The sequence below is a fragment of the Schistocerca gregaria genome, chromosome 3 (genome assembly GCF_023897955.1).
Source record: "Schistocerca gregaria isolate iqSchGreg1 chromosome 3, iqSchGreg1.2, whole genome shotgun sequence".
Classification (NCBI taxonomy): domain Eukaryota; kingdom Metazoa; phylum Arthropoda; class Insecta; order Orthoptera; family Acrididae; genus Schistocerca; species Schistocerca gregaria.
In genome coordinates this window covers 716,747,282-716,765,842 of record NC_064922.1, presented here as the reverse complement: position 1 = coordinate 716,765,842, position 18,561 = coordinate 716,747,282, and the positions used below count along the sequence as shown (strand labels likewise).

The 18,561-nt window shown below is 41.7% G+C and overlaps 1 protein-coding gene across 1 annotated transcript in view; it reads right to left on the bottom strand.

Moving 5' to 3' along the window:
* LOC126354356 (receptor-interacting serine/threonine-protein kinase 4-like) overlaps positions 1-15,980 on the bottom strand; it is a 65,672-nt gene extending 49,692 nt beyond the window's left edge. The window contains exon 1 of the mRNA XM_050003931.1: positions 15,683-15,980. Coding sequence (XP_049859888.1) covers positions 15,683-15,711 — 29 coding nt within the window. The 5' untranslated portion in view covers positions 15,712-15,980. The remainder of the gene's footprint in view (positions 1-15,682) is intronic.
* Positions 15,981-18,561: the final 2,581 nt, after the last annotated feature.

Below are 18,561 nucleotides of genomic sequence, written 5' to 3'. Positions count from 1 at the left end.
GTTTTCTGATCAAAGCTGGCTCTGCCTCAGTGCTACAGACTACCCTGTGCTGGTTAGATGATGACCAGTTGAGGTCCTGAACGTAACCTGACTGCATGCCAGACGCACTGGACCTAAACCTCGTGTCACGGTCTGGGATGGCAGCAGGAGCGCTCTAGTGGCTATTTCACGCACCTCCACTGCATAATTGGACCTCTGTCAGGTGATTGGATATGTTTATGTTTTCCAGCACGACAACGTTCTCTCACACACCAGTGTTGCAGCCCAACAGGCTCTGCATGGTGTTTACATGCTGTCTTGCCCTGCTCATTCAACAGATCAGTCCCTAATGTAGCACACGTGAGACATCATCGCACGAGAACTCCAGGATTATCCTCTAACAGAATTAACCATCCCTTTATTGACTGACCAAGTGCAATAGCTATGGAACTCCCACAAACGGCACCTGAACAACGCAATGCGTGCAAGTTTGCCTGCTTGCATTCAGCATTCTGGCGGTTACATCAGTTATAAATGTACCAGCATTTCATCATTGCTAAGGGTTATCTTGTGTTACTGACAGGTTTCAGATGTATTATCTAATGGTAAGACAGATTTACGAACCAGGTTTTAAGTTTTACAGGGGCAGATGTGGACTGACCACAGTCTATTGGTTATGACCTGTAGATTAAAACTGAAGAAACTGCAGAAGGGTGGGAAATTAAGGAAATGAGACCTGAATAAACTGAAAGAACCAGAGGTTGTACAGAGTTTCAGTAAGAGCATAAGGGAACAATTGACAGGAATGGGGGAAAGAAACACAGTAGAAGAAGAATGGGTAGCTTTGAGGGATGAAGTAGTGAAGGCAGCAGAGGATCAAGTAGGTAAAAAGACGAGGGCTAGTAGACATCCTTGGGTAACAAGTTATATTGAATTTCATTGATGAAAGTAGAAAATATAAAAATTCAGTAAATGAATCAGGCAAAATGGAATACAAACGTATCAAAAATGAGATCGACAGGAAGTACAAAAGGGCTAAGCAGGGATGGCTAGAGTGCAAATGTAATGATGTACAGGCTTATCTCACTAGGGTAAGATAGATACTGACTACAGGAAAATTAAAGAGCCTATTGGAGATAAGAGAACCACTTGCATGAACATCAAGAGCTCAGATACAAACCCAGTTCTAAGCAAAGAAGGGAAAGCAGAAAGGTGGAACGAGTATATAGGTCTATATTAGGGCGATGTACTTGAGGACAATATTATGGAAATGGAAGAGGATGTAGATGAAGATGAAATGGGAGATACGACACTGCGTGAAGAGTTTGAGAGACCACTGAAAGGCCTGAGTCGGATGTATTATCTAATGGTAAGACAGATTTACGAACCAGGTTTTAAGTTTTACAGGGGCAGATGTGGACTGACCACAGTCTATTGGTTATGACCTGTAGATTAAAACTGAAGAAACTGCAGAAGGGTGGGAAATTAAGGAAATGAGACCTGAATAAACTGAAAGAACCAGAGGTTGTACAGAGTTTCAGTAAGAGCTTAAGGGAACAATTGACAGGAATGGGGGAAAGAAACACAGTAGAAGAAGAATGGGTAGCTTTGAGGGATGAAGTAGTGAAGGCAGCAGAGGATCAAGTAGGTAAAAAGACGAGGGCTAGTAGACATCCTTGGGTAACAAGTTATATTGAATTTCATTGATGAAAGTAGAAAATATAAAAATTCAGTAAATGAATCAGGCAAAATGGAATACAAACGTATCAAAAATGAGATCGACAGGAAGTACAAAAGGGCTAAGCAGGGATGGCTAGAGTACAAATGTAATGATGTACAGGCTTATCTCACTAGGGTAAGATAGATACTGACTACAGGAAAATTAAAGAGCCTATTGGAGATAAGAGAACCACTTGCATGAACATCAAGAGCTCAGATACAAACCCAGTTCTAAGCAAAGAAGGGAAAGCAGAAAGGTGGAACGAGTATATAGGTCTATATTAGGGCGATGTACTTGAGGACAATATTATGGAAATGGAAGAGGATGTAGATGAAGATGAAGATGAAATGGGAGATACGACACTGCGTGAAGAGTTTGAGAGACCACTGAAAGGCCTGAGTCGGAACAAGGCCCCCGGAGTAGACTACATTCAATTTGAACTAGTGACGGCCTTGGGAGAGCCAGTCCTGACAAAACTGTCGAGCACGATGTATGAGACAGGCTAAATACCATCAGACTTCAAGAAGAATATAATAATTCCAATCCCATAGAAAGCAGGTATTGACATGTGAAAATTACCGAACTATCAGTTTAACAAGTCACAGCTGTGAAATACTAACGCGAAATCTTTACAGACGAATGGAAAAACTAGTAGAAGCAGACCTCGGGGAAGGTCAGTTTGGATTCCGTAGAAATGTTGGAACACGTGACCCAATACTGACCTTACGACTCATCTTAGAAGCTAGAATAATGAAGGGCAAACCTACGTTTCTAGCATTTGTAGACTTAGAGAACGCTTTTGACAATGTAGACCGGAATACTCTTTCAAATTCTGAAGGTGGCAGGGGTAAAATACAGGGAGCGAAAGGCTATTTACAATTCGTACAGAAACCAGATGGCAGTTATAAGAATCGAGGGGCATGAAAGGGAAGCAGTGGTTGGGAAGGGAGTGAGACAGGGTTGTAGCCTATCCCCGAAGTTATTCAATCTGTATATTGATCAAGCAGTGAAGGAAACAAAATTTCGGAGCAGATATTAAAAACCATGGAGAAGAAATAAAAACTTTGAAGACCGTCAATGCCCCGATTATGTAGTTGTCTTCTCGTCACGTGCTCGCACCAACAACATTCAAATGTTTGAAGAATACTGGTATTTACGATGTTCTCACGAACAAACTCGCGACCTGTAGTTTAGTGCTCAGGCTGCAGCTTTAAAATAGATGGATAATTTTCCATTTCACAATGAAGAGGATGGCGATTTCCACAACTTCAAACAGAAAATGAGACCGGTGGGGGGAGTCTTACAAGCAGAAAAAACGAGTTGGCCATTTAAACATTCAACCTGGGACCGAAACACTGAAATTCCCATCACCAGATTATTCGGAACTAAAGGACGTATTATAGGAATAAGGATATTCCTATAGTCGTTGGAAAATCTATGACGTAGTACGAAAGCATGAAACGAGGAAATTTTGGGATGTTAGCTGGAAAGGCAAAGTTAGAAACTACAGGAAAGACTGCTCACAATGGAAGAAGTAACGAACGAAATTTGAAGACACAAGAAGATATCACGTGGTGCACACGGAAGGTAAATGCGTCGCAAACAGTTCGTCAACTAGTCGACAGCGGGAACATAATATCTGAATATAAACCACTTATGTAAATGTGCGTTACAGACAGAACAGAAATTACTGATCTCTACAGTTAGTAAAGCCACGCAGGGGAACGGCGCGCGCGCGCGCCGTTCTTTCCGTGAGTTACTTTAAGTTAGATTAAGTAGTATGTAAGCCTAGGGACCGATGATCTCACTAGTTTGGTCCCATAGGAACGTATCACCACTACAGTTACTAAGTTAGCTGAAAATACCGTGAGTGGATCGAGTAGGCAACGAATTGGTTGATGAATATTTTATTAGTACAGTCAAGTTTCCGTATCACACTGACCTAAGGGGGGAGTGTCAGTAGTTCAGTATGCTGATGATATTCCAGGGCGTATGAAGATAGTCCAGTAAGCATAAATGTTATGTTATTTAAGTGCACAGCTCTGTATCTAAGTGCGAAATTCTCCTAACGTACTGAATCAAATTGTGATGTTGGCGGTAGCTCTGGTGCTATGACGCAAAGTTGGTTTATCCGTTCGATGGGCGTTTGTACTCAGACAATTTACTATAACTGGTAAGCCTCAGCATATGCCGCTACGGCGGCTGCTGCTGCTGCACCACCACCACCCGTAAGGCAAGAGGAAAAATCAGAAAGCTGCTTTACGCTTTCTCGAATTTGACTCTGCATTTTTTGAAAATAAGTCTGCCTGAAATGCACGAAGCAAGTTTTCGTATTTGCTGTTGGAGCAGTGTCTTTCCGTGACTATTCGCACCTACAGTTGCAGGCGCAGCTTCCTTAAATCTTTACGTTTTAATAAGCTTCCTCTGGACGTACTAGACACACAGCAACTGAATCACTATTTGAAAGCACGCTTTGCAAGCAGATGAAATATCTAAGTAGACTCCCAGCTAATCTCGGGCAAAGAGCCAGGTTCTTCCTGTAATTTGTAGTTGACAATACGTCACTTTCGGAGGACAGTTAATGAAACAAGGAGACACGAAGAAAGAGGTGACATAATTCAAGGTTTGAAATTCTTGGTGTTGCACTGCCTGTGTTAAGAATGGCTACACAAAGCTCCCCTGACGACGATAGCCTTTATGAAATTTATTCGCAGATGCGAATGCAGGCAACCGTCAGCTATACGGTAATGCCAGCGTGTCCGAAGAAATACTGCGTCGTTCTTCCGATGTTTGTTGAGGTGGTTCTGATCATTACCGGCAGTGCAGTATCATTTATCAACCGATTTCAGGCAACGACTTTAGCTGAAATGTCCTCCCTTCCACGGAAATCACGCAATAGGTGTACGAGTACAAGTTGAGACACGGAAAAGATATTTGAAATATTGCTGTCCGTGTACGACTCGCGGCCAGACGCGAACGCGATTACGGAGGCCGCTTGTGTGTAGCGGGAAATACGGGTTCGAGTCCCTGTCCGGTACAAATTTGACTGTCATTCCCTTATAGAGTTGATGGTTCTCTATATTCGCAACACCGAGATCTTAGTCATTCGATACACCGCTCACTAATGGTTTCTTCAAATTGTCACCTTCATAGGATGACATTTGGATTACTCCAATAGCACGAAGGTTCTGGTGACACACGAATTGTCATACCTATGTAGAGTTAAAACGTAATTTGTTAGCTGCTTCTATACAAAGTCATTTTATGACGAGACGTGCTATAATTAGCGAACGGTTCTTGTCATTTTCCTGATATCTATTTATAGGCGCTTACGTATTTCAGATGTATATCAACTGCTTCAAACGAATGTTTATTTGTACTGTTACCACCTTGATAACTTTTGATTGTCGACACTATTCCCCTCAAAATTTCGTACTACTTTGCCGCATTTGTGACAGATTTCAACAGCTCTGATTCCATTCACTGCTTCGAAACACGTCCTCTGGCTGCTGCTCTCTTCATGGCTACATACGAGGTGCATTGAAGTTCCAAGGCCTCCGATTTTTTTTTCTCCAGACTGGAAAGAGAGAAACATGCGCATTGTTTTAAATGAGGCAGCGTTCATTGTCAATACGTCCAAGAGATGGCAGCACCGCACGGCAGATGGAATTTTGCCGCCAGCGACGAGAATGAGAACTGTTTTAAATACTTAAAATGGCGACGTTTTCCTTACTTGAACAGCGTGCAATCATTCGTTTTCTGAATTTGCGTGGTGTGAAACCAATTTAAACTCATCGACAGTTGAAGGAGACATGTGGTGATGGAGTTATGGATGTGTCGAAAGTGCGTTCGTGGGTGCGACAATTTATGAAGGCAGAACATCGTGTGACAACAAACCGAAACGACCTGGGGCTCGCACAAGCCGGTCTGACGACGTGATCGAGAAAGTGGAGAAAATTGTTTTGGGGGATCACCGAATGACTGTTGAACAGATCGCCTCCACAGTTGGCATTTCTATGGGTTCGGTGCACACAATCCTGCATGACGACCTGGAAATGCGAAAAGTGTCAACCAGGTGAGTGCCACGAATGCTGACGGACGATCACATGGCTGCCCGTGTGGCATGTTGCCAAGCAATGTTGACGCGCAACGACAGCGTGAATAGGACTTTCTTTTCGTCGGTTGTGACAATGGATGAGACGTTGATGCCATTTTTCAATCCAGAAACAAAGCGCCAGTCAGCTCAATGGAAGCACACATTCACCGCCACCAAAAAATTTCGGGTAACCGAAAGTGCTACAAAAATGATGGTGTCCCATGTTCTGGGACAGCGAGGGCGTAATCCTTACCCATTGCGTTTCAAAGGGCACTACGGTAACAGGTGCATCCTACTAAAATATTTTGAAGAACAAATTCCTTCCTGCACTGCAACAAAAACGTCCGGGTAAAGCTGCGCGTGTGCTGTTTCACCAAGACAACGCACCTGCACATAGAACTAACGTTACGCAACTGTTTCTTCGTGAGAACTTTGAAGTGATTCCTCATGCTCCCTACTCACCTGACCTGGCTCCTAGTGACTTTTGGCTTTTTCCAACAATGAAAGACACTCTCCGTGGCCGTACATTCACCAGACGTGCTGCTATTGCCTCAGCGATTTTCCAGTGGTCAAAACAGACTCCTAAAGAAGCCTTCGCCGCTGCCATGGAATCATGGCGTCAGCGTTGTGAAAAATGTGTACGTCTGCAGGGCGATTACGTCGAGAAGTAACGCCCGTTTCATCGATTTCGGGAGAGTAGTTAATTAGAAAAAAACTCTGAGGCCTTAGAACTTTAATGCACCTCGTACGACCAGCTGCTCTCATTTCATCTAGAATTTTTGTCAATCCGTATGCCGGATATCATCATCTCTCTGCCAAAGACGGAGTGACGTCACCGCACTTTATATAACCCTTAGTTCCTGGAATGTTGCAATTTCTAACAGTTCAGCTAATGCTGAAAGCATCTGAACACCAGTATTTACAACTCATGTCCACAAGTACTGCGAGATAACTTTTCATGTATACGCATCGAAATGTTTTCAGTGAACGCTGCCGGTTACTATAACATTTCGTAATTTCGCAGTTACACAAGATCAAACGCTATATATGGCAAAACTGGCGGTATGGTTTAGAACCACGAGTTCTCATTCATGAAGAATCCTTTTCCAGTGCCCAGCAACAAAGATTCAGTGTCACTTTACCCGTAAACTAGATACGTGAGCCCCGACACTGCATTAGAACCTCTACGTCGGCAGAATCTGTTTAATAGATATTTTCAGTAAGCAACCGAACATTTCATCGAGACAGGCTTCAATGGCAAATCTCCAGAATCTTCTTGTATTAATATCAACTCCGACAACAGTGCAGTATTTTCGGGAAGTGAGTTCTGCAACGCGCAATTGTCATCCCAGACCACTTAGGGCGCTTAGAATTATAAGCGCAAATAAGTAAATACAGCTCCGACAGTTGCCATATATCAAGTTATGAAGATCGCTATTGTTTGCAGCTTCTTTATGGTGTGCACATTAACCGGGATCTATTATGAAGGTGCTACTGTCACAACAATGGGGATCTGCACGTTCAGTAATATTAAGGAGACGCCTAACGCATTCTCGGATTGTAGCTACAATCTTTTCACTCAGCCTGCTGACAGTGGAACAACAGTGGCTCCCGTTCAGCCGAAGAACCTAGGAAGTTCTACAAAAATGAATGAGCAACAGAACTGTAACAGTTAACTCCTTGCTATGTAGGTAAAATGAGAACCGTCTTAGGAAACAGCGCCTACAGCAAACCAATCAAACCTGCTGTCTGTTACCTGAAGGGTAACGTACGTATCCATCACTAACTACTGTTATGAAGTATTACTGCGCCTGTCTGAAAATCTCAACAAATTTGGGCCAGAAACTAGTGCTAATATTGTCATAAAAATTAGTGTCGCAGCGCCTGAAGACGAGACAGGAACTGAATTGGAAAACATCAAAACTAAAACTGAAATTTTCAATTTTTCGCTAATAAAAGCACAGTAAAACTTCCATTTGTCAATAGCCTTGCTAAGTTACAGTGATTAGTACTGGGTGGTTATAGTTAAAAGTGCAGCTGTTCGCTGAGGTCCAGTGAGTGCTGCCATTATCGTGTGGTAGCAAAACTTGGGAGATATGCTAATGGGTTAATGCGGAAGCGTTTTATGCTGAAAAAAGTTTCCATTTCCCCACCAGGTGCCAACCTAGCTTTACACCATGTCGTTAACTTCTCCGAAGATCTTATTGAACGAACTGTTTAAGGGGTGTTAATGATAAAATCAACACTATGCCCCTATCAGTTGTTTCTCCTCTTCTGCCCAAGTCCCATTCTCAATTCATTACATACGGAAACATCTCCATACGTCTTTCTTGTATTCACAGCGCCAGATTTGCACCTGCTGGCCAAAACGAACAAATTTTTTCCAGCGTAAATCGTTTCCGCATTGACGTATCAGAAGAGCTACCAACCTTCGCTTTCATAGGATAATTACGGCACGCACTGAACCCCTGTGTGCAGCAGCAGTTTAATTATAACCACCACATACTAGCGGGATTTAATGGGTGCTGATAGCGCCTAAGGTCAAGAGATCGAGACCCGGGGAATTTAGTATCAGCCTCTATTCGCAATGGTCCCGTTTCTTAGCTCTAGTACTTACCACTATTTAGCGCTGATCTCTTCATCCGCTCTCCGTGATTGGCAAAAACAGTAAATGTAACTGATCTACAAAATTACCGTCCCATAATTTATCTATTTCTAGCAGGACTCCACGATACAAAGTTCACTTCTGTGACCATCTGGAAGAAAGTTTTTACAATGAAATCAGCATGATTTCTGGAAACCACTATCTGGCATAATTCCACTCTCACTTTCACGAACGATATCCTCAGTGTCTTGGATAGAGGAAGCTAAGTTAATTCAGTGTTTCTATACATATGGAAACCTCTTTATTAAGTACAAGATCGACATCTGAGGAAAATACGCTCCAATGGGATATTTAAAGAGGTTGCGACGGGATCGAAAATTTCTCGCCGTAACGCCTACATACTGAAAACCTACACCGTACAAAAAAAGTTTCCTAAAACAAAGAATATTTTCGTTTATTTAACAGGCACTCTTAAAGAACCGACTGGTGGATCGTTGTAATAAGGAATGCATCACGTTATCCAGACTGGAGATTAATTTGGACACACCGAATTAATATCTAGTGTTCTGTAGGAGAACGAAATAGAAACTTTGCTATCCATGTTATACAGTACTAAATAAGCCAATGACAGTTTAAGTACCAGACTTCAGATATATTTCGAAGTTCTATTTAGTAAAAATAACGGCATCATACACTCAGATCTCGATAGAATATGAGTGACATTCATTATGTCAACCAGATGAATTCAAAGTCTTACACTTCACGAAACATGAATGCGCTGTATAGATTGACTACAGGGTTATTGGGCCATAGTCATTCATTACATACTGGTATGTGATAGTACTAGTATGCAGAGGTAGGATATGGAACCCTGACTTACGGTCTGTTGAAGATGAAGCCAGTGGCGTGGCGTGCCGAGTCTTTCCTAGTGTACTGGACTACTTTTGCAGCTCACAATTTGATACCACTCAAGTACGATCTCTATCAAACAACTAATGGTATACATCGAGATGTTACGAAGAAGGGTATTGTAAATAGTAACGTCCTGAAAATCTAGCATGCACCAAGCGACCGACCGACAAATGCGAAGTGTGTAGGCGTTTTGACCAATCGACCGACGAACTTTCCTTGTTCGGATATGCGGTGAGTAGAACGACCACACCAAGTTATCGCCAGCAGCAGCCGGCGCCGCCCTGCTCCCTCGCTCCTTTTCAGTTGCATCCAACAAACTGGGCCAGATTGGCACAATCGTGCCAACCGCCCGACAAAAGTTCGTCCTTGGTCACTGCGCGCGGGAGTAACGGCTGTTATTCTATACATCATAGGATGCGGAATGGTCGAACTTTTAATGACTGTTTCAGAGTAAAGACTGCAAACTTCTGTGGGACCCGTAATGCGAGGGGCATAGCGACATAGATTAAAGAAATGAAACTTTTCATTTTTTAACGGATCCCTAATGATTTCGTGTGGCACACAGGGAAAGTGTTGATCTTTCATGTTTTTGTTTTTAGACTTTCGTTCAAGAGTTACAGAGAATGCTATCTAAAATCAGAAACATCTACATTCAATACACGTAAATGTATTAAATATACTTTGTGCATTGTTATAAGTGTTAAATATACTTTAGTCTTTATCGAAGCCCTCGCTACGAAGATCGAAAGGTTAGGACCTCTTCACAGTTCTGACGGTTGCAATTGCTTCATCGTGTGTATGTTTTATTGACTATATGCACCATCACCACGTGCAGTCATTCCTCTTTGAATTACAAGTAAGTTTTTAACACTTAGTTCATCTTTTGTGCTGGACATAGATTAATAACTTTGTCACCTTTACATGAACGTCTCATTCTATTTAATTTACTGTACCATGACGGATTTCCTGAGTAAACTACCAATGAGTTGCCGCTTTCAGGAATCGTTTTACATCATAATTGTGGGGCTACAACAGCAGAGTCTCAGGCCCTCTTAACTTCTCCTAGTGGTTAGCAATCTTTATGCAGCTAGCCTCTCCTCGCAGCCTGCTGCCTTTCGAGACTAATCTTGTTTGTTAGGAGTGGTCTGATATTGTTCAGCCGCTCCGATATGTATTACTCGTACATTTATAGGTAGCTACAATAATCAGGGCTGCCAGCTGCATAAGTAACAGAGCGGGTGAATTTCTTTCCTTACATTATCGATTTCATTGCCCATCTTTTTCTCCGCCTTTCTCAAGTTGTTACGACTAAAACAGCCAATGCAAACTTCTGCTTTTACCTCCGTCAAACAAAGCGTGATACCGTACGACAAATTCTATGAACCTAAGAAAAATGACAACAGACCGGCGCTGTAATACTGAGAGTATTCGGTCGGGTCGTGTGTAGGGAGCCACGAAATCGGTCGATCGGCCGATAAGCTTACGCACGTGTAGGGACCTTAAGTGTTAAGCAGCTTTCAACTCCTCTCCCAACCACACACACAAATTGCGTTTTTCGTACTTCACGCACGATACTCAAAATGTGCTTTTAGTCACGTTTCCCTAACGCATTTATGGAATTTACTTATAACGAAAAGGGCGTTAAAGATGGAGTAGTTATAGACCTCGAGCAGCGCTTCCAATCAGTCTTCCTATAACCCTTATTTCACATTCACTGGCTTCGCCAACTTTCATATTGTCGCATTAGGTTAAGCTAGACCTTAGTAGAATACTTATTTCAGTCTAAAGCAGATAATGTCATCCTAGAATATGTCAATTAAGACCAGACTTAAAGCATCAATAACGTGATAGTGCAAGTATTATTGTATGGGACAGAAACCCTAAGAACAAGAGTTGAAGAAAACGTTTTAGAAAGAAAAATTATAGAAGGATCTTTGGGCCTGTCCAGGAAGGGAGCTCGTGGACACGTAGAAAAAAACCAAGACTTTGGTAAGCTGATGAGGCAACCGAACATCGCTCAAAAACAAAACGCGGAGGATAAGCTTGGCAGGCCATATTGCTAGGAGACCAGACACCTCTCGGGTAAAAGCCGTTTTTATGGGAAGACCTCAAGGTACCCGCGCTATCTGTAGAACCAGAAAGCGATGGGAAGATAACGTACAGAAATACCTTTGCCAGGTAGGAGTCCGTTACGACTGCATCCAGAGTGCACAAGATCGCTATCTATGGAGCATTGTAAGGTCGGCGCATGACCTACAGGGTCCTCTAACGCCGATTTGATGACGTTACAAGAGTACAGATCAGCATCACACCAGCAACGTTGCACAGAGGGTTCACTGTCGCACACTATCAAATTTAAGAACAAGTTTTAAATTTGTAGAGCAGTAGAATATCTGTGCAACACCGAACTGTGGCCAAGAGGTGTCTGACAGTTACACTCCTTACAACAACTAAGGCGTTTTTGAAGAATTGTTAGTTTTTACTGGTTTGATGCAGCCTACTCTACGTCCTCGAGTATTTGATGTAATCACACGTTTGCATTCCCCTACAGTTTTTACCCTCTACGGCCATGGTGCCATAGATATTACTACCTGACATCACAATCCATGTCTTACCATCCTGTGTTTGCCTTGCTTTTTTTCCAATGCCGGAAGACTCATTGACTTGCTAATTACATCCAACTTGTACATCGTTTCGTAGTAACTAGTCTCAAATGCTTAGATTCCCTTTTCTGTTTCTCCACAACCCACTATTCACTACCACTTTCAAAATTCTTGGTCAAATTAAGATCTGTGTTTGACACTAATCTGGAGGAACGCTGTCTTTGCAAACGCGAGTCTAGGTCCTCTTCCTTGCTTCCAAGGTAGCAGGGATAGTGTAATTCATCTGCTCTGTTATCGCCTATTTTGATGTTTATCGCTCATCCCATTTCCACTACTCACTGCTTTTGTGTTACCTCGATTTATTCTCAATCCATGTTATGAGCTCATTACTGTAAGTTCCATTCGACAGATCCTTTAATTTCTCCACACTTCCATATCCGCATTAAGCTCTAAACGCCGTTCGAAAAATACGAGACGTACACTTAAGCAGTCACAACGGGTTATGATGACTAGCTTAGATAGTGAAAAGAATGACAGAACTGCATCCAGTATTGTTCGCGAAATTCTCAGTATAGTATTACTAGAGCATATCAGGGTTTCAATCGCAAGATTTTAAAAACACACGGTATGAAAAATATTTTTAATACTTTGTATGAAGCCGAGGGTAATGTTCAAAACCAACGTGAAACTCACGTAAACGGTAACCACAACGTTTTGTAACTGAACAAATTATTTCGACAATAGTAAGCGAGACGCTTCATGACATTTTCACGTATTCGTTACCTTTGCCGACTCCCAGCCAATAATAGGCCTCGATCCACGCTGTGGATCAATGCACCACAACCTACGCTCCAAAATAAAATATGGAAGCAAAATAAATCTTTAAATACATGCTCGTTTACTTTTGAATACCCTTTCGCACATAGGCAAAACCCTATTGCACGTGGGAGGTCCCACGCTAATTCGTACTGTTTCCGAGATAGGTGCTCTCACTGCCCAAGACAGGATTTACATTTTTCCGACGATAGTGTACGTTCCATCGGTGCAGTCTCCGCACTGTGAAGTCACGATAAGTGTTCAATGTTCCAGTTTTTCTTCCGAATGTGAAACCTGTGAATTACAACGTCAGTTTTGTCTTTCGGGTGTTTCCTTGGATCGTATTTTCTAAAATTTTCCTTCCCTCCAGACTAACACTTAAGGCATAAATCTTAACCATTACCTAAGAAACCTATGTATCTATATTCACAGGATACTTACAAAGGGACACTTCGAATATTCTGAGTTCCTACGTATTTATCTCATAGCCGTTATGCAAATAGAAATGAGAAGACTAGAAGGTCACACAAAGGCGTAAAAATATTGACGTGCTCCACTCTTAATTTAAGTTGGAAGAAACTGATGTGGTACATTAAAAAGTACCATCAATTATACTGACTGTAAGCAAACATTGATGGAGTTTGAATCAAAGGAATAAGAATAGATACGTGCTTAACTTACTGTCGACATGATCTTAATCGGAACACGATCACAGATTGGAGCAAGGTGGGGAAGTGAATCCCTTGCGCTTTTGAACGACCTATTCCGGCATTGGCATAAGCGATACAGAGAGATTTGAATTGTCCTCCGGAACAAGTCCAGTGACTCATCACTGAACTACCTTTGGTCGAGACAACCTTGTTTGATACGATAAATTTATTCGCAGTTGCGAATATGTACAACCACCAGCTGTATACTGGAATGACAATGAAAGTTTGTGCAGGATTGGGACTCGAATCGATATTTCCCGATTATCTTGAGTGGTCACCTTACCATTTGGCTACGCTAGTGAGACTTAAAAATACACCCAAACTTTAAGTACGTCGTCAACCGTGCGTTTACATCCTGTACTCTTACATCCATTACGTATATTCCCGTACAGGGCAGATATTTTACTCAGAAGTCTATTTCCCGGTGTCGGCAACTAAATGCGATATGCAGTGCCTAAGTTGGACGGAGAAACAGCGACCAATGCTGCTTCTCCTTGCAATTATTTCCATTATCTGGTCGTGGTGCACAGAACACTCAATGGAGTCGTCAATCAGTGCCTAAGTTATTCAGAAATACGACGCAAGGCTAATCCGGACATGCATGCGTCTTCTAAGGAACTTTGCACCGTGTTTCTGAATGACGGGTACTGCAGTATCGTATGTAACTGCGTTTGAATTCGTTACTTAGGGAGTCAGCGGTATTCAGTTCAAGTTTCGTGGCATCCCTAATCCAAAACATGGATCTGTTTTTAAATTCTTCGTACTGAAATTGTTTCACGTAGTGCAATTTAGTGAGCTGTACTACAGACAAACCTTAAGAACACTTTTTGATTCAGTCAAGAAGAGATTCACATATGAGAATCATATGTACAGTAGTGAAATGTAGGTAACAATTACATCTAAAATACTGTCATGGCCGTCATTGGAAATCATATTTAAATGGGAACACGAAGTACGGAACGACAGTTGGCAGCATGTGTTGCCCGATTGGACAGGATGGCCCAGTGAATGAGAAAATAGGTCGCTAAACGTTCCTGACACACACACACACACACACACACACACACACACACACACACTGTACGAAACTACACGATAACAAATACAGTCATAACGGAAATCTCCGTAATTTTAAAGCTGTACTCTTAGGTTCTTTCCCATCTACACCTCCAAAATTTACAGATTCTGAAAGTACTCTTAAGATTTGGAAACAACCATACTTAACGCCATTATTGCCAGTATAGGCTAAGCTGTTTTATTCCAGCCTAATCCAGACCTCAAGCTACGCTAAGAACCATTCCGTAGCCCCATTACATTCAAATTCATTGGTTTCGTCACTAGTCTGAACTTTATCAGCAAATGGGGTAATTACACACCCGAGCTACCGTTGACAAATCTTCTGCGGCTCGGACTAGTAATTTTAGTCAAACTGTCTTATTCTCTTTTAAGATCATTGGTGTTCTTAATATCATAAATTTGTCTCAGTTCGTCATTCCAGACTTTTGTTTGCATTTAAGTGAGCTTAATCTGATTACTTCTAACGCGTAATGAGCACATAATATTGCATTTACGACTTAAATAAAAATCGATCATAGAATTTCTCTCGATAATTACTAAGTTACTAACAAACACATTCTCCCTAACAAAAGCATTACAAATGAACGAGCTATCTGCCATTCACATAAGCATGGCGGCAACTGTAAACACTAGATTAGATAGGCACAGAAGTTCTGTACCCTCTTGGACGGCGCCCAGTATGTAGACTGTTCTCGTTAGATAATTTGAACACTGACCATGCAAAGCAATAATGTAGCCACGAAACAGCCTAAACGAAATTGTCTTACTTTCTGACTTACATGTTCTAAGCGATCACTTACGACTCTATTGTCAAACACGTGAGCCCGATGACACAAGGAAAAAAATGTCACGTGTGCTATGCCATTATTATGTCCCTATAGACCGGCAGTTTTCATAGCGATTCCTTCAAATTTCTTAGAAATATTGAGTTGGCCACATACAGTGCTTTAATCAGACATAAGTTGTACAGTACAATCTCACGTCAAACCTTTCTCAATTTATCACCAATGTTTGATATTTTATCAATAACATAAGAGATGAGGAGATAGACGAGTGCCATCATACATCGTAGCCGAAAATGAATTGAAGCAGATAAAAGATCGGACTGTTAACGAAAACTGTGTCACAGTATGGCTCCTCGCCACACACCACCAAATCACTTACACGAGCCTGCGCCACCATCGACGGAGCATAGCGTGAGAACCACAGTGAGGAGAGTGCCCTGTGCTGTCCCTAAGTACACTGAGGCGGGCCGGCACTTTGCAGCGCTGCACACATGCGAAGCCTAGTGGACTATGCGCAGCTATACCAGCACGAAGGCGGGAACGGCAAACAGTAGACTGCTACCGCACTAGACTTCATTCAGCGTGGAGATAAAGATGTACATGAAATATGGAACATTTCATGGCCTCATGACTCTGTTATGAGACGGTAATTTACTTAGCGTGTAAGCTTAGGGACTGATGACCTTAGCAGATGAGTCCCATAAGATTTCACATACATTTGAACATTTTTCTTTCAAAGGTAGTGAACTGTGATTATGTACTGAAATACGACAGCGTGTTTTACTCAACTCCGTTCATTATTACCCACTACTGTGAGTCCTCTAAGTAATCCTTGGTTGTAAAGTTATGAAGACTTAATTAGCTGCCTTCTTGAACGTATTTGAGTAATGTCTTTCATTTCTCTGGGCAATTTATTACATAATTTTATTCCCTTATACATAATACTGTTTTGAGAGTTTTCTTTGTTTCCCTTTTGTATATGTAAGTCCATCTTGGTCCTTGGTCCATCGTTATGTACAGAACTATTAGTGGAATTTATCCCTGATATGTACCACAGACTTCCTTAATGGACTCACTTAATGGTGCAAGAATAACCAGTTTAAATACCTCTTGACAGTGAGTCCAAGTACATCTTCCCATACTTATTGAAATGGTATTTTTCTGCGACTTAAAAACAGGATCCATGTTTACTGCCTTCGATCCCAAGAAAATCTTCCTAAAGTTAAAAAAATGACAGTTCCGTTATGAGCGACGTATTTAATATATATATATATATATATATATATATATATATATATATATATATATATATATATATATATATATATATATTATAAAGTCAAAAATATAATTCAAATGGCTCTGAGCACTATGGGACTTACGATCTGAGTCCCCTAGACTTAGAACTACTTACACCTAACTAACCTAAGGGCAACACAAACATTCATGGGCCCGCATCTCGTGGTCGTGCGGTAGCGTTCTCGCTTCCCACGCCCGGGTTCCCGGGTTCGATTCCAGGCGGGGTTAGGGATTTTCTCTGCCTCGTGATGGCTGGGTGTTGTGTGATGTCCTTAGGTTAGTTAGGTTTAAGTAGTTCTAAGTTCTAGCGGGCTGATGACCATAGATGTTAAGTCCCATAGTGCTCAGAGCCATTTGAACCATTTTTGAACACATCCTTGTTCGAGGCAGGATTCGAACCTGCGACCGTAGCAGCAGCACGGTTCCGGACTGAAGAGCCAAGAACCGCTCGACCACAGCGGCCGGCTCGTAACAAAGTCTTGTCGCTAATCGGCAAGATCTTATTTTTTTCACTAAATGGAAATGTGAGATGTCAAGGAACATGGTATCAACCACAGCCCCGTCGTCTACAGCGCTGTGGATCTCATGGAGGAACAGAGTGAGCTGAGTTTTACAAGATCTCTGTTTGCGAAATCCATGTTTATTTTTATAGAGTAGTTTCTCGTTCCCTACAGACGTCATAATTCTTGAACATAAAACATGTACCATAATTCTACAACAGGCCAATGTCAGCGACATAGGCCTTTAATAATATAAGTGCATCTGTTCCTATGATCCGTCTTGTAAACAGGAATGACCTACGCCTTTTTCCAGTCGCTAGGTACCCTTCGTAGCTCCAGCGACATACGATAAACTGATGCTACAAGAAAAGCAAGTTCTTCCGCTTAATCCTTGTACTATCTTACAAGTCTCTCACCTACCCCTGATGCCTTCCCACTGCTTAAGCGATTGTAGTCTTTCCTGTAAAACAGATTCTGCCATTTCGACGCTCCAAGGGAGCTTGAAGGGAATGATGGTATTAAGATCTTCCGGAGTAAAAGGATGTCGGCCTTCTCCCTGGCTATTGAGTAATTGAATAACGAACTTTCGAACCGTTGACTAACTTTACGTAAGACCAAAATCTCTAAGGATTTTTATTCAGATCAGTCAACGAAATTTTACTTTATAGGTCACTGAATGCATGAGTAGCATGTAGCCATAAGACATTGGCTGTTACAAATTGACAGTCAATATTCACGTTGTGTTTGTTAGGCAATCTATAGATTTATCATCTACGCCTAATTTGGCAGAGTTGTGTTCCCCTTTTATGCTGAATTTCATGCTGTTTGTTTTCTTTGTGTTAAATACCTATTTTTAATATTGTCCATCTTTAAACTTCCTTGAGGGTCTCATTTGCTTTCTCTTATCGGAGCTCTGGTGTTTTGTCAGATACTATGATGTCGCTGGCGACAGAAAGGAGAATATACTTTTAGAGGCCTGCATGGTTGTATTACACTTGTACCTGCCCAGAAGGAAACACACTCCACAAAAACAGTTCACGTAAGTAAGGTACACGCTTATTCACAAAATTCAGCTATCCTCAATTTGTTTCCATGGATTTCTGGAATCCCCCCCCCTGTCGTAGTAATAGGCTACCAGTGACATTTCCCCATTACTTTACACATTTCTCTTAATGTTACTCTTACCATTAACAGTGTAATACTAGTGTTAATAGTAGTAGTTGTTGTTTTACGATTACAGCTGCTGCCGTTGTTTCCGTCTACACAGATGTTAATTCAACGAAGCTACTTTCGGTATGTGGTCGAGGGTCTTCTGTTGCCACCATCGTTAACCCATTTACTGTTCCATTCATCAATTGCGTTTGAGATGAACGACTTCGCTTGATCACTAGATTCTTTCAGTTTATCGTTATCGTTGCTGTCATGTAGTGAGACATATGTGGAAGTAATATGTTATCTG